This window comes from Leptosomus discolor, chromosome 18, assembly GCF_034619465.1.
Source record: "Leptosomus discolor isolate bLepDis1 chromosome 18, bLepDis1.hap2, whole genome shotgun sequence".
Taxonomy (NCBI): domain Eukaryota; kingdom Metazoa; phylum Chordata; class Aves; order Leptosomiformes; family Leptosomidae; genus Leptosomus; species Leptosomus discolor.
In genome coordinates, this window is record NC_141408.1 from 11,109,510 (window position 1) to 11,134,258 (window position 24,749).

At 42.4% G+C, this 24,749-nt stretch overlaps 1 protein-coding gene across 1 annotated transcript; it reads left to right on the forward strand.

Annotated features, from left to right (window-relative positions):
* Positions 1-213: 213 nt before the first annotated feature.
* Positions 214-24,448, forward strand: PITPNA (phosphatidylinositol transfer protein alpha). The gene is made up of 12 exons (XM_086475089.1): positions 214-284; positions 5,479-5,509; positions 11,719-11,864; positions 12,457-12,548; positions 16,295-16,302; positions 17,229-17,303; positions 17,680-17,763; positions 19,137-19,214; positions 20,116-20,226; positions 21,836-21,958; positions 22,700-22,769; positions 24,087-24,448. Exons 1-11 carry the CDS (start codon positions 265-267, stop codon positions 22,745-22,747), a joined length of 816 nt encoding a protein of 271 aa, XP_086331215.1. The 5' UTR covers positions 214-264; the 3' UTR covers positions 22,748-22,769; positions 24,087-24,448.
* The last annotated feature ends 301 nt before the right edge of the window (positions 24,449-24,749 follow it).

Below are 24,749 nucleotides of genomic sequence, written 5' to 3' on the forward strand. Positions count from 1 at the left end.
CCCCCTCCCTCACCCCGCGGCCAACGTCCTCCTGCGCGGCGCGCGCGCGCGCGCTGGTGAGGTAAGGACGCTTGCGTGGCGCCGTGACGCAGCCGTTGCCGCAGAAACGCCCCGCCCCTGATCCCCGCCGCCCCGGGCTCCCCCCCCCCCCCCCTCCCCGCCGCCCGCCCCGTCCCGGTGCGGCGCGGTTCAGCGGAGCGGCCGGGAGGCGACTGTCACCTTCAGCGGGGTTGGCCCGGGCGGGAGGCGCGTGGCGGCGCCGCCATGGTGCTCATCAAGGAATAGTGAGTGTGGGGAGCTCCCCCTTCTCCCCCCCTTCCGGCCCCCGTCACCCCTCCGGCTGTGCCCCGGTCACCCCCGTCCGCTCCCGGCGGCGCTGGCCCGGGCCTGGCGCGGTGACCAGCCGCGGGGGGCGGCTTGGCCTTACCCTGCACTGCGGCCGGCGTCGGGCCGCGGAGAGGGAGCGGGGGGTGGGGGGGGTGGGCAGCGCTATGTGAGGGCCGCGGCGCCGGTGGGGGCGGGAGTGAAGGTCACGGCGGCGGCGGCGGCGGGGTGGGGGCGCCCCGGGAGCCGGTGGCTGCCAGCGGCATCCTCTGCTTGAGCAACCGGCGGGCACTGGCCTCCCGCTCTCTTCCTCTGCGCACCGCCGCTGCGGCTCTCCGGTGCCCGGTCGGGCGGCTCGGTTCCTGCCCGCTCCCCCCCCCCCCCCCCGCCCCGGCCTCCCCGGCCGCTTGTCCTCGCTGCCGGGTCCGCACTGTGTGTGGGGGTTGGGTGTTCCCGGTGGCCCGGGGTGACACGCTGATGGCGCCCAGGGCCTTGCCGGAGCCGGGAGCTGGGCTGGCAGCCCGGCTGGGAGCACGGTGGTTTCTGCGGGAGGCAGCGGCGTCTCGCCCCCTTCTCGTTGTCACAGGGCTGAGTGGCGAGCCTGGCTGTGACCCCCCTCCTCTTCTTTAGCTGTGTAATTTCTACCTAGAGAGTCCATTAAGAGTGAACGTGCCAGAAATAAGAGAGCTCCAAAATTTTTTTTTTTTTTTTGATGTGGAAATCTCGCCTTAGAGTTCTTGAGGCTGCTGCGGTTGTTCTGCCCTGTGATGGGGAAGAAGGGGTGGAAAACAGGCTGGACGGTCTGTCGTGAGTGTGTGTTTTGTTCAGCTGCTTTATGCTTGCTAACGTCGTGTGTGCTCTTTGGGTGGGCGCACTTTGGCTAAGGTGTTTTCGAGCTCTGCATACTGCTGCACATACTTCTTTCCTGAATTCTTAAGGTTAACTTAAGTGCATTCTTAAGTTAAGTGCGTTCTAGCCTTTCAAACTTCTTTTGATTGGTGGAAGAGACTTTTTTTTTCTTCCCCTTATAGTAGGTTTTCAGGTCATCTCTCAGACATGTTTACCTACATGACAGTGTCCTCTTTATAGCAAGTACATTGCCAGACCATGGATCGTGGATTTAAATATTAAAACTGTGTTGAGAGTTGTACTAATCCTCATAGTTGTCTTTAAACTTGATTACTTACTTTCATTTTTACCAGTCCTTAAACCCTTGCTATTTTTATCCAACAAAAGGGGTGTAGAAGGGCAGCAGCAGAGCTGGTCTTTGTAACATAGAGACACCGTTACCTTCTGTAGTGTTAAACTGGATAGCACATGGGAACCTGGGCTCAGTGCTTAGTTTCAGGTGCATGAAAAGATACTTAACTTCTTCTGTAACATCTGTTTTGTTGATATTTTCCTATGGATTTAGTTGGTCAATGTACTCTTCCTCTTATGGGACTTATCTGGTTTATTTCTGTTCACATATATGAATGTGAACGTGCTTCTGCTTACAATCTCTTGCCCTATACTGCAGTAAAGCTTACTTGGCAGCGAGCTGTGCTACCTACAGGGTGTCTTGTAAAGACAGGAGCATACTTTGCATTTTCAGATTTCTGAGAGTATGTAAGTTCGGTTTGATGAGCATCGCTTCCAAAAGTCGCTTTCACTTGGTGTCATCATTTACCTCACCAAATCAACCTGTCTACTAGTCTTTCACACTGCCTGTTTCAGAAACAAAATGTGAAGCGTAAATGTTAAGACCAAAGGTTAAAAGACTAAAATTGCTAAATTTATTTCCATTTCTATTTTCAGCAGGGTCACCAAACCTTTTGTCATTAGCTATATTGTCGTGTTTCTTTTCTTCCCTTCTTTGTGTCTTTATTAAGACATATGTGGCTCTAAGGACAGTCAAGGTTGCTACTGTACTTCAGAAATGAGCATTTATTTTCTACGACTTGGGATCCCAGCTAGCTCTAACAGTTGCACGTTCTGAGTTGTCTCACTGTATTGGTTCTGGTGTGAATCTTCCTTGATGTTGTATGTGAACGTTGCCCATTTTACCTGCTATTTGAGATGTTTTTTGACTAAATCTCATGTTCCAGGATGCAGTTATTTAAGGCACATAAAATCTACTTGTTTTGCTGTGACCTGGGGATTTGAAGTACTTTGCTGTTATTGTTTGATTAGTTCTGCTTGCCCCAACGCTGCATATGGGTACCTTCTTGCCTCCTGAGTGTAGGTGGTAAAAGTGCAAATGAGCTGTAACTGTGTGTTATCTGAGGTGATTATTCTTCCATCTCTGTGACCCCTTGTCACGTTCTCCTTACTAAATCAAATGGGCATTATTATGTGCTCCATAGGTATTTTAGGAGACAGTAGAGAAACAGAGCAATGTAACAAAACCCCAATGTCGCATCTTTTATTGTCAGACAATCTGTATCATCTTTTCTGTACAGCTTCTTGTACTGATGGTTATGCAGTGATAGCTTTCATGTTTTTCTTCGATGTCCTATCAGTCTTTCAGATCTGTGCTGCAGATAAGCTGCATGGGGTTTGTTCATTTGATTGTATTTTTTTGGTTTCAGGGTTTGTAAATGCTCGTTGAGGTCTTGCTTGCTCTCCTTATTTTGATTTAAACTGCATCGTAAGACCTTGAGGAGAATCAGAGTGTAGAGACTTACTTCCCTTTCCTGTGAAGTGACGATAATGACCTTCTTTGTAGCTGTACTTCCCTTTACTGTCCTTTGATGCAGATTTTAATCTAGGAGGATCTTAAATGTTTTTCTTCATTTTCAGACCTTTGATATGGCAGGCAACCAGGTCATGTAATTTCTCAGAAGTTGATCAAGTTTTGTCCCAAAGTTAGGTGTCTTTGTTCCTGTCGCTGCTTCTGTGAAGCTTTTCCTCTGGATCCTCTTGAGTAGTCTTCCCTCCTCCTCCTTTATCACTTGACTACCTATAAGTGTTAGTCATCCCCCGCATTCTTGGTTTGCTAGGCTAAGCGAATTGTAAACTATTCTTTGTCTTTCTGTTTCTCTGTTCATGAACGTTGAACTCTAAGATAATATTCAGATATAGTGATTTCCAGTTTCCCAAGCGGAATTTCGTTAGTTTACATCAGTGTTTTTACACCAGGTTTTCTGAAGGAAAATATTTGAACTCTGTTCCAAAGCCGTTGTTTCTTCCCTGTTTCTTGGTCTTTTGCCATTACTTATCACCCTGTCCCTCTTTTCATTCTTACTGCAGTTCTATCCAGTTAACTAACCTAATGTCATGTTTGATGGCATGGTCCACCTGTGGAAATCCATTTTCTTTTTTTTTTTTTTGTTCTCCCTTACATAAGGAATACCGTACAGAATTGGACCAAAGGTCCTCTTCCATCTTGCCTTCTAGCATGTATTTTTAGGAAACAACATATAAATAATGATTGTTGTTCAGTATATCCTACCAGTAAGTGGCATACAGACTTCCACGAATTGATCAAATTGCATTTTAAAATTGCTTATACTTCTTGTGTTTGGCAAGGAATCCTGTAACTTAAGTACGCACGATGTAAAGAAGTACACTTGATTGGTCTTAAACTTGTTGCCTAATGATTTTTATTCTTTCCTGACTTGTTCTGCTGTAAGACACAGTCATTGTTCCTTCTCCATTCACTTTTTCACACCATTCGTGACTCTCTAATACTTTAGCACGTCTTAACCCTTCAGCTGTTTTTTTCTCCAAGCTGAAAGCATAGGCTAACTCACACAGAAGCTTTTTCCCCATCTCTGGTCATCTTTTTTGCCTTCCTTCACTTGTTCTGTACCCTCTTTGAGATGAGGTGACCAGGACTATATGCAATATTCAAGGTGTTGATGCCTGAGAGATTATAATGGCATAACTGTCTTTTTTGTGTGCGTGTATGTGTGGTGTTCCAGTTTCTGATGTTGTGTTTACTTTTGAACTGCCGCTGAGCTGATGTTTCCAGATGCTTTTCCATAATGACACGAAGATATTTGTCGGCAATAGCTAATTTTGGGTTTGTTGACACCGTGTGCTTGGGGAAAACGAGCACCTATAGTGCACTATTCTGCTTCTATTGACACTGAACATCTGCAGTTCTCAATAGCTCTTTCTGCAGTACTTTGCAGCCAGTATAAACGTTGCTGTCATAAGTAATCTTGCATAATCTGTAAACATTTGCCCCTCTTGCACTTTGTTCTTGTGGTATATTGCTGGTAACATTCCTCTAGTGTAGCAAACCCCCTCAATTTTCACCAATATCACTTTTTAAAAATCAGTTTATTAATAAAGAGGAGTTTTTCCTCATCCCATTATACCCTAATTTCTTTGAGACTAATTCCCAAAGAATTGGGAATTCTTCCACCCACGGTAGATGTACCCATTTCATATCTGTATCTTCCTTTGGTTTCTTGTTTCAACATCATCCTTACTGAAAGCAGAGGTCAAATACAAATCTAGGTTTGGAGATAGATACAACATTTTAAAGGTCTTAACATGCATGTGTTTTTATCAGCTTTAAATTCAGTTTTATTCTTGTCTTTTTCAAAAAATCTCGGTGTGACTTCTGGCAGTTTTTGCTCTGTAGTGCAGTCAGTTGATTTTAAGAGGCATTCAGGAAACCACAATGTGGGAAAAAAAAAAGTGACTCATGTATAGAAATGGCAACACCTTCCTCTGCAAGGCTTCCGTATAGTTCTCTATTTAATGTTGTTCCCTGCTGGATGGGACAAAAGCAGGTCCTGCAATGGCTTGTGACTGTTACAGCCGTCTGCAAAATTGTTGAAGCAATAGCAATGCTCTGCAACAACTTGATGAGAAATGAGATGTGACTGTGGAAAGGCTGTAGTGAGGAGGAACACACAACTGTTTTGATGCTGTGTGGATTTGTAGGCTGTAAGCGTTCCCAGTAAGGGTCTATGAGAATCAGACAGTTTTAATACGGGGTTGCAGTTACGCTCTGTCATGTATTGATTCTGTTTGAGGCTGTTATATAAAATAGTCTTGGGGCTAAAGACTAAGCGTGAGGGATGCTAGCACTAGGTGGATGCTGGAATAGTAGGGGGGAGAGGAGAGCTGTGTAGCTATTGCTGTGAGGAACGGGTCACGTACATTCTGCAGCTGCAGGGATATTTGTTAACTTTCTGTTTCTGTATTCCCTTTCAGCCGTGTGATCCTGCCTGTGTCTGTGGAGGAGGTAAGTCCTTTTCTTCTTGCTTCCTTTCTTTAGGACTGTAAACAAACTTTTAATCAAAGCCGTTCGTATGAACAAAAACTGGAAAATGCAAGAGAAGGCTATAACTGTCTTCAGTACCCTTGTGAGCTGTTACTCGTTCACCATCATTTTGACCAAATAATTGGATTTCTTTAAGCCTGAAGGTGCTGATTATCTCTCCTATAAAGTACTTTCAGATGTGTTGATTACAAATCTTGACTGGTCAGACTGTTCTAAAGTGCAGTTTCCTTTTGATTAATACTATTGTTCTTTTTGTTTGTTTGTTTTTTTTAACATGAAGAGTACATGAAGCTTTAGTACAAATTTAAATTACCCTTTAAGCTATGTTTTGCTGGAACTCTTTTGCTTTAAACTCTTGAACAAAGAGCAACAATTTCTTCTCACTTCTGAAGCTGGTATAGCAAAAGAAAGATTATGTATCTCTTACTTAAGACTCTTTAAGACCTGTCTTCTCAAGCTTTTGCAGAAAGAAAACTTTCTTTTTGTTTAGGTAAAGCTGTAACTGAGAGAAGAAATGTCGTTTATAATGGAGACGGTCATTTTGATTGCTGCACTGGCCATGGAGTAGCTGTGCAAAGTCTGATTCCCTGCTGTTTTCTCTTGAGAGTTGCAGCTTATCTTTCCTTCCTCCCTTCTGCGTTGAACACCACTTTTGCAGAGAATCTGACCATCTGAAAGTTTTCAATTTTTTAATGTTCGTACAAGCAAGGTAGATGAGAAATTGCAATGACTGAGTCCGTAGCATTTGTGTAATAGATTACTTCTTCTGGATGTGTTTTGTTTTCTCTTGTGATCCTTGGCTGTAAGCCTTTGGTTTGTGAGCTCTGATCAAGGGCTTGTTCTGACTCTTAGGGAGAGCTGTGATAACAGCACTCCTGTTCGTTTTTCTTTTCCCTGAATATAGCAGCTACTGTGGCAGAGACCGTGGTGAGCCGGATCATGGCAGCACTGTTTTAAGCAAGTCCCTTTTATAACTCTCTACTCTTTTGTCAGAACACAGTTTAGAACTTGCTGTAGTGTATTCCTGCAGCCATGAGGCTGGCTAGTTAAAGAAAAGCAATGTATAAGCTGAATTCCTTGTTCCTGTGGAGCAGTCTGCTGTGACAGGCATTGCATGCTGATGGAAAGCCTAGACCTCTGATCAGAAAGTGGTTTTAGGTCTATGTTGGTGCAAGAATGAGGCTGTGAATGCCAAAAGTCTCTCTGTTACTTACTCCTTACCTGTAGCTTATATGCTTTCTACATAAATCTGTTTCAAGTGGTTTTAATAGAAGGCTGACTGAAGTGTTAGAGTAGGTATGTTTGGATCTTTTATTGTTCCTTGAGTGCTACTTGTGTGGGGAAGTCCTTGACAAAGAAGGGACTAACGTGATAAGCTTTATCAAGTAAGCAAAGGATGGAAACCTGCAAGTTAGAGAAAGCTGTGGGTAAACAATAAGGTACTGCAGAGCCCAATAAACTGAAGACATTAGCCTGAATAACAGGAGCCCTGCCTCATAGTGATAAGCCTCCTAGGTATCAAGCCGTGTAAAGAGAAAGTCAAAGCATCAATGTACAGATTGTTTCTTTGAGGGGGTTAGACTGGATGGAACCCAGCACAGGGTTTTTCTGAGTTCTCTGATACTAGGATTAACTTTCATCCAGTTAAAGCGAGTCCCTCGCTATACTCTCTTCCCTCCCTGGCTGGCTGTTCAGTGCCAGGCACATTTGAGCCTTGTGTATAGGCTGCCTGTGTGGAAAATTGAGGTTCTGGGTGGTATGTAAATCTGTCGGTTTCCAGCAACCTCCTTGTCTGAGGATGCCCTGGGGTCATCTGTTTTGGAAGGTGTCTTCCTCTTTTCTGGATCTAAGGAGTTCCAGAGAGTTGAGTAACCTACTGAAAAGTCTACAAAGTGAAGATGAGTAAATATCATTAGAAGAGAGGTAACAGAAATACTAGAGAACACCTTAACGTGCTTGGACTGTGGGGTAAACCACCAGCTTGACCAAACTTAGTTTCTCCCCAAACTTACCTATTGTCACCATGTCCCCTGAGTGATGCCCCTTTTCAAGGTCTGGTGGTTCTCGTGTGATTGGCCAGATTTCAGGAACCAGTTCCCTAAGCGGAAAGAGTGCTGAAGTTTGCTTAGCTTTGCATATGTACTTACGTGATATGGTAGTTTTAAAGGTATGCTTAAGAAGAAAGGTTATTTTCAGTATTGATTCAAGGGATGACTGCTGCTTCAGGTTTGTGTATTGCTTCATCCCCCTTCCCGTGTGGAAAGATGCTGACACGTCAGTGCATTACTTGGTCGCTACGCTGCTGTCTGTATTACGAAACAGCTGTTAAAACTTCATTGCTATCAAGGATTTCCTTGTGCACGAAACTCTTAAATAGGGCTCTGGAGGCTTGTTGTGGCTCTTGACCGTGTAGCTGCTCATTAAGCATCTCTGGCTAGCAAGAGGACTTCTGATTGCACTTGAATATGGGCAATTTTTGCTTGAAAGACTTGAGAGTTCACACCTTCTGCATGCAAATTGTTGCCAAAAATCTGATGCCAATGCGTAAGATAGGGAATGAAATGAATTATGACTTTGAGGCATTGTAATAGGGCTGAGGGAGTCTTCTGTGTTGTTCTGTGATGTGCTGCGAGTTCTGTGTTCAGTCAGTGTCTTCACCCTTAGCAAATGGAACTTAATCAGTAGTAAGGAATTAGAGAGAAAGCTAGTGATCAGGAAGGCACTGGGGAGATGTGACTTAATGAATAGAGAGATCAGTGCTGAATAGTTAGCCAAGTAACTGCTAAGATGGGAACAAAACAGTGGAAGAGAAGCCCTGGTGATGACTAAAACTCTAAGGCTGGGATGTAGGAGTTAGACTGTAGCAGGCTGTCTTCTACTAGGAAACTCTGCCAAAATGTGGTCCTGCTCAAGTACAGGCTGCAAGCTGCACTCCTGTGTTGTTTTATACATTGTCGCACTGCAGGCACCAAAAAAAGAAAAAACCTTGTTGTATCTTAGGTGTGAACCTTTACTCTGGTACTCTGACCAGCATCACGTTGCACAGTGCCAACTGGGAGAGCACGGACTTGAGGGGCTGTGTGGGTGTCTTGCCAGCTGCCACTTTGAAATGCTGGTATGGATTAGAGCTGTGTGTACACATTCTGTGCTGCCTCTTTGTTCCCCTCACATGGGAAGGAGCTTGCCAAACACAAAGGACTCTTATTTATTAATTGTGTTCAAAGCTGCTTTCAGGAAAATAACTGTTCTTGAAGATGGCTGCGTTGAGCTCAGGCCTTCTGAAAGAAATTGGGTGTAATGAAGATACGCTGTCAGGTGTATATGAGGTGTTGTGACACAGATCAAGAGGGAGGATTTCTTGCAGAAGAGAAGGTGTTTTGGAGCTCTCGGGTCTGCAGGGATCGGTCTGTCTGACACTTTGGGCTTCATGAGCCAGAATCTGTTTTTCTGTTAACTTTCGCAGGCAGATGCTGTGGGTTTTGTTCATTGGGACAGTTTTATTTGGGCCTTTTCCTCTTTTATCAATGCGATTAAAGGATCAGAAATAACAGGGGAGATTAAATGATGAAGATGCCAAACCAAAGGGCTTATCCTCTTAGTGTCTGAACTTTGACCCACGTATCTGAAAAGGGAGAAGGAATGAATGAGAGACTCTTACTAAGAAGAATTTGTTTGTGCCCTTGGAGACCTGTCCTGAGTCTTGCTGCAAAGCAGTCACAGCCATTCAGTCCTCCCCTCTAAGGCTGTAGTTGCCAAACTCATGATAAATTCTCTTGTCTATGAGTGTAAGTGTGGCTCTTACTCTGCTAATAATCAGCTTGCTTCTGAGCTCTCATGTTTTGCTCTTCTGGAGGGGGGTGAGTATTCTGCTTTGTGTGGGTCTTCTGTAGGGAGTCATAAGGAAAGCAATGTGGTGTGTGAAATGTCAGAAGGCAGAGAGTTGTACTGCAGCCCAAAATCCAGACTGAAACCCAATCTGCTGGTGACAGTGCAGGAACTGTCCAGCCAAGCGAGAGGTGCTTGTATAACCTGGGCCAGTCCCTTCAGGAGAGATCCAGCAGAGCTGTTGCTCTCAGCTCAGAAGTGGTCTGATACGCCTTTTGCCCTGTCCCAGATTAACTGAGGCCAGGACATCTGGCCTTATTACTTTGGCTTACCATCTACTACTCTTCCAACAGGAATAAATGTTTTCTTGGTCTTTGTTAGCACCAGACAGTACAAAACACCATAGAGCTTGGCTGCTGCTTTTATTGTGGATGCTCTGACCACAAAATTTAACCACTGTAGAAGTCTTCTTTCATTGCTGAATGTCTCCCAGCCCAGTGAAGTGTTTCTAGGTTGTGAGCTCGGAGCAGTTTTCCTCTTTTCCAGCCTGGGTTTCAGTGTAGGGATTGGTCAGTGCTATTCCTGGTTCTGATACACAGCCCTATGTTGGGGAAAAGGAAGAAGGTCTAAACAAGTGTTCCATTGCTTTGTAGTTATGTTTTGGAGGTTTGGGGGGGGGGGTGTGATTTTATTTTATTTATTTATTTTTAATCATTGCACTTCTGATGCCTAACACTTTGTGGATTACCCTTTCAGTCTGCCTCTCTCGACTGCCTTTGGTAACAGTTGCTGTTTTGCTCGCTTTCTGTTCTGAAAACTTTGTTACAAAGTTTGAACACTTCCTTTTCACTTAGCGCTTTAGCTTCATCCTCAATCCTTGTCTGCTCATCTAACGGCACCTCAAAGAGAACTGCCTGAATTTTCTTCATTTGATCTTGTTTCTTTTGAGCTCTGCATCCCCTTGTTTAGCTACCAGAGGCAAGAGTGTGTTAGTCTTTACATCTTCTGCAGAGAAGAATGTTCTCTTTTGCTCGTATTCTTGATTTTTCCTCTGTTCTTCCCTGTGAAACATCTGGGCATGCTTCTTATGAAAGAGATTGTATAGTATCAAGTAGTTTGAGTGATTTCTGGGAAATAATTCTGCCAAGTGAGTGTCTGTAAGAGACTGACAAATGATCTTAGGGCAAGAATTCAACTTATGTTGAAATTCTGTGCTTTCCCTATTGGTGATTTAAGGGTTGTGGCTAGGAGGAAGTGTGATACAGGAAAAAAAAAACCCAACCCAAAACAAAGATAATGGGAAAAATAATAGGGGGAGCAGTGACAGCATGGATCAACTGGTCATCTGGGCACTAGTTGGTTCCATTATTTCATTAGATAAAGTTTTCAGAATGGATTTTGTTCTTTGAAAGTAAAGCATCATTTGGTGTTGGATAAAGACAGTTGAGAAGGAAGAAAAGGCTTGGTTAGAAGACCTGACAGAACAGTTTGAAGCAGGTTCAGAAGGGGAGGGGGTGTTCACTGAAGAGAAATGACCTGATCTGATCATATTGTCAATTTTGGCAAGGGAGGTTTGGTGAGAGAGTACATTAGGCCTTGTCATAAAGGCCAGGAAGGGTAATTTCAGTATACTCAGCCTTAAGAGGTAGCAGCATTTCATTGCAAAGCCCACTGGTGCAAATCCCCTCTTACTTCAAGCTTCTTAGTTGCTTTGAACTGCACTTGGGGGATGCTCATCTTTGACTCTAATGGGCTCCTAAGCTGTGCACATTGAACAGGTCTGTTTCTCTTCTCAGAGGACTTAAATTAGGTGGTGCAAGTACCCTTCATCTTCCGACTCCCTTCCCTCCTACCCCCCATTTTGTCAAAAAACTTCATGTGAAGTTCTTTGGGACTCTTTTGGTTAAAGTACTGTATGCTCATTAATTTAGGACTGGCAGTGCGTTATTCTCTGTTTGACCTGAACAATTGGGACACCTGTGTGCCAAAAAGAAGGAAAAACAATGGATTTTGCTGCCATATGTCTGAGGTCGTCTGTGTTTTCTTTAAATGTTGTCCTGACGCTCCTTTATTCTGTTTTACTTTCTCCTGAATTTGTGTTGGTTTCGAGCTTGAGATTTGAGGGTTAAAGGTAACTACACTGTTGGCAGTGCTTTCCTTCTAATTACCGCTAAGCTTTCTATATCAAAATGAAATTAGACGAGCTGCTTATCTGGACACACAAGTGGATGTCCTTTTCTCTTCTTTCTCTCCAGATAATAAATTTATCCGTGGCTTCTTCTGGTAAAGTTAATACTTCTGCTAAATTAACAGCTATCACAATAATGTGTCTTTAACTTCTTTAGTATCAAGTGGGACAGCTGTATTCTGTGGCAGAAGCCAGTAAAAATGAAACTGGTGGAGGTGAAGGAGTGGAGGTCCTGGTGAATGAACCCTACGAAAGAGATGGAGAGCGTGGGCAGTACACACACAAGATCTACCACTTACAGAGGTATGTGAAACATTTTATTCCCAGAGTTGAACAAGGTTTTTTGGGCAATGGGAACTGGAGGAAGATGCAATAGGGTTGCAGCGACTGTGTAAATCACAGATTACATAAAGGCTGAAAGACATGGAGGTAGGACAGAAGTACAACAGCAGCTGGCACATGGTGCAGCTGGAAGTGAGCATCGCTGGTACACCTATCCACCCCTGTAAGCATGGCTGTTGTCCCAAAAAAATCTGGCTCTGAGCTTTTCAAAGAAAATACAATCCTGTTACCCAGTATTTTCATACTTGAATTTGGCCAAAACCAAAAATGCCTCCTAGCATTCAACCTGTTTTCAGCCTCCTTTGCCCCCCCTCTTCTTTTTTTCTTTCCTTTCATCATGTAAAGAAAGTTTAGATTAACCTGTCCAGTTCAGCAGTCCCTGGAAATCATCTTACTGGGGGTGGGGAGTACCCCACCAATTCCACCAATGTGCGCGTGTGCCAGTCTCTAGCGTCTGCATTTCAAGTGGTGTTCTGCCTGTCTCAGAGTGTCTGGGCCGTAGCCCTCATGTGGTTCTTACCAATGCCTTTCTTCCTATTCCCAAATTCTGCAGCAAAGTGCCAACATTTGTGAGAATGCTGGCCCCTGAAGGAGCTCTGAATATACATGAAAAAGCATGGAATGCCTATCCCTACTGCCGAACTGGTGAGTGCGTGGGGAAGGACTGTGGATTGCTGGCTTTCTGGTTTCTTGGGAGCGGGAGGGATAAGGAAGGAGGCAACCAGTAGGGAAGTTGTTTTAGCTCTTAAATCTTGGATTTCTGCTCTCTAAGCCCTTTCTGTGGTCAGGAAAAGCACTGTGCTGTGGACTTAAAACAAATGCCCTTATCTGACGTTCTGATAATGAATGACAGCAGAAAAGAACAGACCAAAAAATGGGTGTTAGTCCTACTAAAGGAGCTGATGAGTAACACTAGAGAAAGGAATATGTGAGGGATGATTTTATCCCAGGCGCAGCATAGCCTGGTGGGAAAAAAAAAAAGGCAGATGCAAGAGGGGAACAAGGAAAATCTTGGTTGCACCTTGCATAGTGTAGTTTGATGGAAGCAAGTGTTATGCGATTGATATTTGCTCAGTTGCAGGATCCGAGGTTAGAGAAGGTTGAACAGGTCACACTACAGTTGCTTCTGGGTTGGGGCCTTGACACAGATATCCAAATCTCATCCAGCAAGCGTAAAGTGAATCCATCGGTGAAGTGTGGGGTGCGGCTCTGGAAGCTGCGCAGGGTGGTGAAATGATGTCAAGCTCACTTTCTACTGAGAGTTTGGTGTCTTATTTACTCCCTGAAGTTATCAGCCACGATGTTTAACCAGTACTGGTTTTCTGGTCGTCTTTGCTGTAGGAACTGCAAATTTGACTTTGCCTCCAAACCTAGGTAGTATTTTTGGCTGTGCTTTATGCTGTTTGTATCTTTGAAGGATGCATTTGTTGCTATTTGCTAGTGGAACAGTTGCTGTGGGAGCTGTAAACTTAAAAATTCCAACTGTTCTTGAAACTCAATATAGAAATATTTATTTTTCAACAATTTACTTAAGAGGATTTTAAATGAAGTGTTTTAAAAGAAGGAAAAAGCTTTGCAGTCGGAGAGAACAGTGTTACTTCAGTACGTGAAATTACGTGCAGAGGTCTAGTGGAATGCGTATTTCAACTACAATGTTCAGATACTGTCATCATCAACTACAGTGTTCAGATACTGTCATCATCAACTGCAGGACAAGTTTTTAATGTGTCACAACTCAAGATGCTGAAATAAAGTTATTTACAACCTCTCTTCTGCATTTTGATGCAGTTTTCTTGCTGCATATTACTTTAGCTAGTAAATGTCTAGTTTATTTCCGTGCTAAGTACACTGAACTGGTTTAAACACAAACAGTTCTTTCATTAATTCTTTAGATTGTGGAAACAGATCTGACTAAGTTGACTCCAGTAGGTTTTGTTAGACATAATGCCTAGCTATATCCTCTTCCTCCTCTTCTTCTTCACTGGTTTCTGAAGCAAAGGTATGGAGTTAGCTTGTTTTGCCACTCTCAGCTGCTTATCCTTCAGTTACACACTGCTAAAGTTCTACCTAAGTGGAAAAAATGTGACACTAAAATCAAGTACAAGACTTTCCAGCACAGTCAAATAAATTTCAGATTTTGGTATGCTAGAAACGATAACATAACAAAAAAAAAATCCTCAACTGTAATAAACACCAATATAATATGAGGTAGAAAGTACTTTATTGTGGGGGTTGGAGCAGAAGGCAGTTTTTATGCGGAGGCTGACAAATCTGTTTAGAGAATCTGCCAGCCTGACACAGAAAAGCTCAGAAAAGTTGATGAAACCTTCATTTGCTAGTATTGGGCAGGAGGGAAGAACCCGTGTGTGTGGTGTGGGCTGCCTTGTGCATTATCATTTTACTTTGGGATGCGCTTGGGTATTTTGGTCTTGCGTGAGAAGGCTTGGATGGCCTCATGTGAATCGTTGTGCAACATAAAAAAGCCGTGCTGGCTTACAGCGAGTGGCATGGCTTTCAGCCCTCTCACTAGGGTTTGAAATTTAAGAGCCAGGGACACCGTAAGAACTAAACTAGTGGTACTTCTGCCTCTGCCCTCCTGTACCAAGGTGATACGACCGTGCTGCTCCCTGGAGCACTGCTTACTTGCACATCAGCTATTTCATAGAGTCTTTTAAATTTTAATAAAGCAGTACTTTTAGTTAATTGTGCCTCATGGTATTTTTTTTTTATTAATATGAGCTTATCCTTCTTACATTTCCCTGTATCTCCTCTGAAAAGCTCAATTATTACTTTAATATGCATATTATATACCATTATCAATGACGTGCTGTGGATTGAGGGAATTTAAACGCCTAGCTTATAACTTTCTGCAGTTCTGAACACTTGTTTGTGCTGTAATATGTTGGTTTAATGTACTTTGAATGGAAGCCTTGCTTTGCTCCTTTGACGGTATGAACTGTAAACGAGATTGTCGTATGCAGTTACAACTTCTACAGTAAAAATGAAGGGAGGATTGCCTAGTAGGTATAACTCTGGGCTGGTGCCAAAGAGTTCTTGGTTCTTTTCTGCAGTCTGACTTAAATATTAATGTTGCTTGAATGTTTTTAGAAAAGCAATTTGATGTGTGTTCCACTGTTCTCAGTGTCAGCATGGCCTGTGGCCAAATGTCAAGAAATTGAGAAGTTAAAACTGCAGCTGAAATGTGTAGGAGTTGCTGTAATGCCTCAAGTGCAGGCCCTAATTTGTAGCAAGCTGAGCATCTAAGTTCTAGTCGATATTTCTAAAGAGATTAATTTGTTTGCTTTACAAATGAGGAGTCCTCCCCACAGAGAAGAAATTAGGAAGGTGAAGGAACCTGTTTCAAGGCAGCTGCATAGTCATGGGAAGGTGGGAAGGCTCTAGTTTCTAATTACTGCTGGTTTATTCAGTATTTTGGTTGGACTAGCAGGAAAAAGCCTCCTTCTTGCAGAAATAATAAAATATTCTTTCAGATGAAGTTCAGCCTTTTAAAAACTAGCCTCAGCTTTGCCTTCTTGTTCTCTCCCCCCACCCTGTCAGTCTAAATAATTAAATCTGCTGTAAATTGCTGTAAAAAAACAGTTCTCAAATTGTTAGGGGTTTAGAACAGGCCAAGGCCCAGCAGCAGGCAATTCAGGTAGCTGGATGTGTGTGATAGGTGATGCGGCCTGGTACTGTCTACGGGATGTTGGGTTGGAAGCTCACAAATTGTTATAGTACCTTTGAAACAAAATTGCTTCTTAGTAAAGCCCTCATTTTAAACTTCAGAACAAACCAGCAAAGTTCAGCTCTAGCTTCAGACATCCTTGTTCTTGAGTAGAATTACTAACGTACTCTGATGGCTCAGGTGGAACAGATGTTGACTGTTACAGGATCTTTAATTTCTTTTCTGTGTTGAATAATTGAGCCTTACTATCCAGGGAGTTTAGTTACCATGAGCAGTAGAGATGCAGAGGGTCTGGTTACTGCATGCAGGAACGATGAGGTCTGTACTGGCCTGAAATCCAGCATGTGTTTGCTTCAGAACTACGGAGAGGTTTCTTATCTGCAAGCTGAGAAAGGATTGGTAAAATGCCGTCAGCTGAACATACTCATTCCATCTTCTCATCCAGCTGGCTGGAGTCCAGAGCGCAGAAGTGGCTGTACATAATTAATTGCTGCTCCTCTGGGTTTCTCCAAGTCTGAGAATTTCCAGAGGAGAAGGGGGTGAAGTTAGCTGGTTTTTACTGATACCAGTAGTATTAGCAGCCCCCTGGGAAGCTGAAGTTGTCCCTGTTTTGCTGATAGCGGGAGGAGGGCAATGGTTGCTGTGTATTATTTTTTCACTAAAGTACTGTATCTCTTTCTTTTCATGTGTTGATTTCTTGGACCAGTTATTACAGTAAGTATTGTTTTTACTGATGATCTATGGAAGCATGTGTTATGTCTGAAATGAAGCATTCTGGGTATAAGAAACTCTTTAGCCTGAGCTAAAGGCACTTTAGCTTTTGTCATTGTAAGATCATGTAGATTAAACCCCCTCATCAACAGTGGCATATCCATAAACACTTTGTAACTGGAGGTTGAGATCTTTACTGCAGCAATGCTCAGCTTTACAAATGGGAATGTACCATTGCCTAGATAAACTGATTAAAAGAAAGTTAGCTCATACTATTAGGTCCCTTTGAGTAATCTGTCTTCCAAATTTGATATTTCCTTTTTACATGCTGAGTGTTTCACTGGCTTGTGCTTTTGTGGCTACTCCCTTGAGAGAGGATAGGGTTACCTTTGGAAGTCTTTTTCTACTGGCAGTAATAAAGAGAAATGGAAAGTTTTTTGCTTACTTGGCAGAACTATGCTTCTTGTCCCTTCCCTTTCCAGTGTGAAAAGCTCTCAACACATCAGTTTAATATTGTTGTTCATTTGAAGAGTTGCATCCAAATATGTCCTCAGTGCTAGATCAATAAACTCTTTGAAAAGGAAATTTCTGCCAGTTAACTTGTTACCCCTTCTAAACTCTATTAAATAGAGTGGCAGATATTGTCCTTAAAAGAAAAAGCTGTTTATAAACTCTGAATGTTTCATTAAAACAATGGAACTCGTGGGGTTTTTTTCATGAACAACTTGTGGTTTATTTGATCTTATGTATTTAGTGATCAAACAATTTTGCTAAAAGCAATGATGTGTTTACATATAATCCTGAAGTTCTCTAAGTCCAACCCCAATGAAATTATAATTCTTTTAGTTGACTTTCCTAATGCTTGTCTAGCTAATAAGAAGACAAGTTACGTATCCAAAGAATAATAAGAAGCTTTATTTTGATGACAGAATGAGTATATGAAGGATGACTTCCTGATCAAAATTGAAACCTGGCATATATCAGATCTTGGAACACAAGAGAATGTAAGTACTTGTGTCGTGTATTTTATTCATCTCTTTAATGTCACAACGCTGCTTTCTGTGCTAGATTAGAGAGTTGCTGTGTGAACTGTATTTGCTGTGTTCCTGGATTTGAAAAGTTTATTGCACTAGCAAGGCAGAGGCTCTCTCTGGTTGGCTTCTCATATATGCTGGGATAAAATTGTCCCCCAAACACTTGTTCTGTGCGAGCACCTTTGCTTCTTTAGAAGATCTCATATTGTGTGTTTACCGTGGTGTCCTCTCTTTGTGTGGAAGGGGAACACAGGGTGTCTGCATCTCCCTCTGGGTTTTTTTTTACAGTTTTAGAATGGGAGTGTTCTGTTGAATTGGTTACATTAGGCTTGTACTTTCACTGCAGGTTCATAAACTGGAGCCAGATGTATGGAAGAATGTAGAAGCTATTTATATAGACATTGCTGATCGGAGTCAAGTACTTCCCAAGGTATGGTAGGTGGGTAAGAGCTCCCTGGTGTGGGAGGCCTTGTGCTAAAAGAGGAATAATGTACAAACTGTGTTCCCAGGGATGGTCACAGGTAACAGGACAAATGAGAGGATGAAAAGAGGAGGAAAAGCATTCCTTAAAAGTGACAGGCTAGAGGAAGAGCTCTTTTAAAATCTATGTCAATACTGTCTGTGAAATGTGTTGCTTAGCCTTACAGTGCATATGACAGTGTATATATGTAGTTCTACAGCGCTGCAGCTGATTATAATGCTTGGATAGCAAGAAATGGCACTGCCCTTTTCATACAGGATCTTTTCTAAACTGCCTCCTTTTTGAAACTGACCCATGGCTTCACAAGTGTATTTGAAATAATGAGCTAATACTTTGATCTAAGAATCACTACAGTTATTGTAAGAAACTAAAGGATGTTTCCATACAGTACTGGAAAAAAAACCAACTATATAAAAATGGAATATTGTTTGAGCTTCCCCACTTAGTGTGTCTGATACCACTCACATACAGCTAATTTACCTGTTCTCAAACTTGGCCTTGGGTGTTGAACCAGAATTAGTACTTATTTTAGCTTTTCTTTCCAATAAAGATGAATTGGTAGAACATGAGTAGCATCTGCTTCTGATAGGTTAGGCAGGTGGTGAGCTGTATCTGCAAATACAAACTACTCTGAATTAAATGCTGTCAGAGAGCAAGGAGAATTCACCTGGAGCAGAAGACTCCCAAAGAAAATGCTACCAATTGATCACTTTTGGCACTAAACTGATGATGATTTGAGTCTGTTTTCATTGTAATTGAATTGGGGGCAGGAGTAGAGTACGCACCTCAGTCTTAATCCAAGATGCAGGAGGGGAATGCAGCAAATTATTTCCTGTGCAATAGTGGGCATAACTGGTGCTTCTTTCTTTTTGGTGGTACTGTGGGTTTGACAGTACTTGTCTTCTAGTGTGCAGCAAGTGAGCATCGTACTGATACAGTGCTGTGAAAAATACCAGATACCACAACTCCAGGGAGCATAGCGATTTTCTGTAGCAGCAGTGTTTAGCTCCCAAAGAAAGAGTGGTTACAGGAAACCTATCCTGAGGGTTTGCAGATCTTCTGATAGTCTTACCCCAAAGGAGTCCTTACAAAGGTCATATCAGTTTGTTACCACTTCTTCACATAGGTCTAGGACACAGCACAGGGGGGAGAAATGTGTTTCCTTGAAGAGTGCCTGACCTAATATTGAAGTCTGAAAACAGTAGCTCTTGAGAAGGCAGTTAGAGGTTAGTCTTTGCCCACCAGAAAAATAAATCCTTTGTGACAGTGAGTTGGGTAACAGTAGGATAATTTGTGTTTAATCTTGTGTGTTTGTCCAATAGGATTACAAAGCAGAAGAAGATCCAGCAAAATTTAAATCTGTCAAGACTGGACGTGGACCTCTGGGTCCCAACTGGAAGGTATGGATTGCGTGAGTTCAGGAACTGTATCAGCTATGACTGAAGTATAGATACTAGGGACTGGAGCCAAAGGAGCCTGTAGAAGGAAACACAGAACTCTGCTGGTGATCTGTTCTGAAGTTAAAGGAGTTTGGTACAAATAGACAGAAAGAGTTCCAAGAAATAGCCAGAGCTCTCTGGTGTCCAGCCCAAGGGTTCACCCAAGAGAATTCAAGGATGAAATAGCTGAGTTATGAGCAGCAGTGTTTAACCTTTCACTTATATCCTTGGAATCTGAAGACTCTAGAAGTGCAAATATGATACCAGTCTTTAAAAGGGACTCTGAATAGGATCTGGGGAGCTATGGGTGTGCAAGTCTGCTCTCTAGCAGGCAGACTTAGTAGAAGCTGAGGCTGATATGGTTCACTTGGGAAGAGTGGATATGCCTCCTGTAAAGAAAGTAGGGAAGTCCACCTTACAAAGGTGTGGAGTTTTCTGTAAGGCTTGATAATTATGTGGATGACTCAGGTGATATCTGTTTCCAAAATGTTTTAGATAAGGACTCTGTCAAAAAATTTTCAAGGAAACTAAGTAGCTGTGGTGTAACAGTGAAGATACTGAAAGACAGAAATTTAATGGAAGAAAAAATGGAGAACAGAGAGGAAGGAATGGTCCGTTCTCAAAATGGAGGGAAGGCTACCTGTGGAGGAAACTAGAGTCTGTGTTCATCATGCTCTTAAATACCATGGAAAAGGGATATGCAAAGATGTGACAAAACTTGTTGATAAGAGATAGGCAAGGTGTAAGGATGCAAGATGATTTTGAGGAATTGTGGAAAGACTTCATAGTTACAACTGAAAGAGCTGCTTCCCTGGAGACGTTTGACCAGAGTCTTGATGTGGATATCTTTGTGTCTTTGCAGAAGGAGCTGGGGAAACAGACAGATTGTCCATACATGTGTGCTTACAAACTGGTAACAGTCAAGTTCAAGTGGTGGGGTCTGCAAAATAAAGTTGAGAACTTTATACAGAAGGTAAGTGAGCTCTTTGATGGGGAGAGATGTGGAAATGAGGCATGTTTCATTTCCTCATCTTCTTCTAATAGTGTGTCCTGTCTGGAGATACGAACTTGAAAGCGGGTCATGTCACCTCAGGCAATACAGTCAAGGCCTCTGCCTGGTACACTGCAGTCTGTTAAAGCTGAATTCAGTTTGCTGCTCGTCCAAGGGCAGGGCTGGCTGACTGTTGTGTGAATTGGCTATTGGAACGTATGAAGACAAACTGGCTGTTTTGCCCTGTTTAATAGATCAGCCTGAGAGTTATGGTCATTTGGTAGTTGATTTGTGAATGATGAGATGATGCATCTATACTAGGGTTACTTTGGGGCAAGACATGTTTTTGTGGCTACAGCTTCAGTTACCTGACCCTAATCATCTGAGGATCTTTCTGACAAGTCCTAGAGCTCTAGTCATGTTTTCCTTTCCTAGTCTGCTGCTTGAAAAACCTGTGTTAAAAATAAGCAGATAGCGTGAAACTTCATTAGCTTAAAACATGAGTAGTTGATATCCTGGAAAGAACTTTTTCTGTGGCAGAGTTCATAACCCATGAACTGCAGCAGGGTGCTAGACCTGGGAATTGGTACGTGCAATTTTCCAGGCAAGGCCATGTTCATAAAATGCCTGTGACTTCAGATCATGGAGACTTCTCCGTGGATAATGTTGATTTAACTACAGTGCTGCTTCTGCAAAACCAGTTCTCTGGTGGTATAACCTAAAGAGAACTCTAAGGAGGAATGACCATGCTGCTGCAGGATTTCAAATACTTGTAACAAAAGCCCTGAACAAAGCAGTGTCTTGAATCCCTTTCTCTTTATGAGTGTCTCTTCAGCTACACGTTTATGTCAAAGTAGATGAGCTGCTTTTGATGAGAACAAGTTATCAGATTTGCAACCATAATTGGTAAAACTGAAGTGTCCTTCCTTAATGAGAACTTTCCAAAAGGCATTGAATACCCATGTCTAATATAATGATGCTGTCTAGCTTATCTCCTATAAAGTGGAAGTAAATTGGTCCTAACTTGAAGTAGCTTGTGCGCATTAGTTACCTCTGCTGAAAGGTTTTCAGCTTTGGAAAACAAGTTTAGGCTTTTTTTAGGTCACTGCAAAAGAAAAAAGCAAGATAGGTGTATGTCAGCCCTTTACACTTGCTAACCTGCAGGTTTTAGCAAGTCAAGGATTATTTTAAAAATACTTTTATTCTGTTTCTCCTTTTTTTTTCTGCACCTTCAGGCCAACTACCGTGGTTTAAGTAAACCACACCTGGAGCATTTTATTCAGTCAGAACAATACTGTCAAATCAAAGGAAATTGCTAAAGCATTCACTAATTCTTTCAATGCACTGTTCAGGCTGCTGTCTAGGCTTGAAAAAAATGCATTTCTCTGGGGATTCAAGCCTTTAGATATTCCGTTAAAAGAAGAAAAATTAGCTGGCTCCAGTTTCCAATTGTGGCAGCTCTATAGAAAGGTGGGCGAGGGAGCTGGTTCTTCAGTGTACACATCTCTCAAAATTGTTGTGATCCGGTTAGATCCATGTTAATTGCCTTATGAGTAAGCTCACTTATATTTTTTTACTCCTCCTTTTGCAGCAAGAAAAGCGTCTCTTCACAAACTTCCATCGGCAGCTCTTTTGCTGGCTTGATAAGTGGGTTGATCTGACTATGGAGGACATTCGTAGGATGGAGGAGGAGACCAAGAGACAGCTGGATGAGGTCAGTGGAAAAGCAGGGCAGGTGTGGGTAGTGCGAGAAACTGTTTCTATCCAGTACAGTAGAGAGAGGAAAGACTGCTGCATTGTCATAGCATAGTGTGTATTGTCCTCCTGCTATTTAGGTCATGCTGCTTGTTATTTGAATGATTAGCTGTGACTCTGTTGTGCTGGCATCTCCTTCTAATTGTTATGGACTTCTCCTTCTGTTTGTTGTCGAGCCAATAAATGTATTGAACCACAGGTAATGAGGGTATGAGTGGCGATGATTCATTTACTGCTTTAGTATCTTCTATTAGCTTTTACTCAAAGCTGAATGGTCATTTTTGTCCTTGTTAGTTTCCAAAAGCCAATTCAGTAACAGGATTTTTAGCTCTAGGGATTATAAGCAGGTAGTGGGGGTATGTAACAGGGTTCTAACTATGAGAAGCACGAATTTGGTAATAATGAGTACATTGTTCCGTGATTTGTGTCCTGCCCTGCACCCTTTTATTCTTTCGTGCCTCGGGATATTTCGTTATAGTTTCACGTACACTCTGCCCTTTGGATAATGGTTCCAGATCCCTAGCAGACCTGCACCTTAACCAAAAATGGTGCCTGCATGTGCATATTCCCAAACACTGATTTGGGATGCTCAGATATAATCAGCGTCTTACATAAGAGGTAGCTTAATGTGTTCCATACCACTAAATTTTGAGATAACATCATGTGAGAATTGGTACTGGAATAGTGTTTCCTCTTTCAGATGAGAGAAAAAGATCCAGTGAAAGGAATGACGGCTGCAGATGACTAACATGACTTCTTCCTTGTGCACTGTAAGTATCAAGAGGGTTTGACAAAACTCTGTGTTGCTCTGTTTAGGAGGAAAAAATACATTTGGTTAAGAAATTATCCTGTTTGTAGCTTCTGGCAGGCAAATCTGTGGTATTAATTGTTTTTATAGTGAACCTGTTTCACTGACAGGTTGAGTGAGTTTACTGTCTTGCTTCAGAACTATTCTAAAGAAATGTCTGAGTGAAAAGCGTAAGAAAAATGTGTTAGAACATTTTGTAGCCTTTGCTGCTATTCTTATGTCTGTAACGCATGTGTTACTTTCCATGACTTGCACAGAACCTTTGTCAGTCCCAAAAGAGTAAGCTGGACCTGCAGATACTTAGAATACATTCAGAAATTGAGAATTCCTTGCAAATATGCTTGGAATGTGTTTCTCGCAGTGATTATTAACAGTATTTACTAATGGGCCAAGGCCTGGAACCACACTTGCAAGAGAAGCAGCAATGACGATTTTTCAGCTTTTTACTTGTTTTTCATCTATTTCACTATGAGTATGCTAACTTGGCTGGGGAGGGACCATCATACTGGAGAGTATATATGAATTTGCCTTCGTTGGCCAAATCCCTAGGCTGTATTATAGACAGTATGCTGGATGATAACGTGTAAGCAGTGCTGAGAATGTTGACCCATATTCTGTTGTGTAATCGGTTTGGAGTTTGGTTTTGGTGAATTTTTCTTAGTCACTGTACAGAAATGTGGTATAGCATTAGGGAAGTAAGAAGGCAAGGAGAAAGAAGAGATTGTGCATTTATTTAGAGCAGTCCAAGTTACTAGTCACCACTCTCTTAGGGCGGTAAAACACTATCCTAGCTGTCCTTGGAAAGAACGGGGTGGGGTAGAACCACAGCCGTATCAAGGACTGTTTAGCTGTCCTTGTCTTCTGTTATCTGCTGGTTTTCTGGTGGTAAGTGGGGAACACAAGGTGAGGGAGGGTCTGAAGGGGCGTCTTCTGGTAGATCTATTTTAGTTTTTTAATGCAACTTAAACCTTTTTAGTTTCTTCTTCATTCACATTTACTCTAGTTCTTAGAGAAATGAGTTGGTGGTCTTCTCCATTGTATTGTAGCCTCTGGACTTGTTAGATTGTTTAAATTGCAAGTTTGTAATTTTTAGGCTACGTTGGAAATTGTGCTCTAGATGAGTGCTGAAATGTAATAATGCAGTGATGTGTTGCCAGTGTCTGCGCTGGTGACAGTGGGTCTCACATCTGCTTTCTGAAGGTTTGGTCTGACACTTCTTTTGGCACACTGCTCTTCCAAAGCGGTTCTCAAGGATTTTCCTGTTGTCTCTTTATTTTAGTTTGCAAGACAGTCGTCGGGAAGGCCCGGGGAATCCACGCTCTTGACTGACGGACCATCTCTGGATCAAGCCTTTCTATACCCAATCGGCAGGCGATTTAAAATCTCCCATAGCTAATTCTAGATGCCCCTTAATATTGTGAGCAAATAGACCGTCTGGTACTAAGCACTCCGATGTTAGCACGTATACAAAGGAGCTACTGCTCCTTGGAGACGTGTGACTTAGAGATCGCTGTATTTAAGACTCCTCCCTCCTTTTTTTTCATTGTGTTCAGACCAATTTCCATGTGGCCCTGTTTGATTTCAAAGTGACATTTTTAGCTAAAATAGTCTTGTGATGTGGTGACTTAGATTTTTTTTTTTTTTTTTTTTTTCCAAGTGGGATAAACTGCCACCTTTGTTCTTGCCCAGCCCTTCACCATTCTTTGAATGTCTATTTGGAGAGGGAAACTGTCAGTATTTTAGAGTGCAAAACTATTCCACAAAATGCTATGCTCTGACCCTTGCTCCCGGGGTAAGAAATTTAATGGCATGTAATCTGAATACATAATCAGGAGTAGCCAGATACAGTTCTTGGTCTGCAATGAACCGTGATACGTGGCTTCTGCACGGCATTACTTTGTTCTGTCCCAGCATACATGAACTAAAGACTGCACAGAAGCTG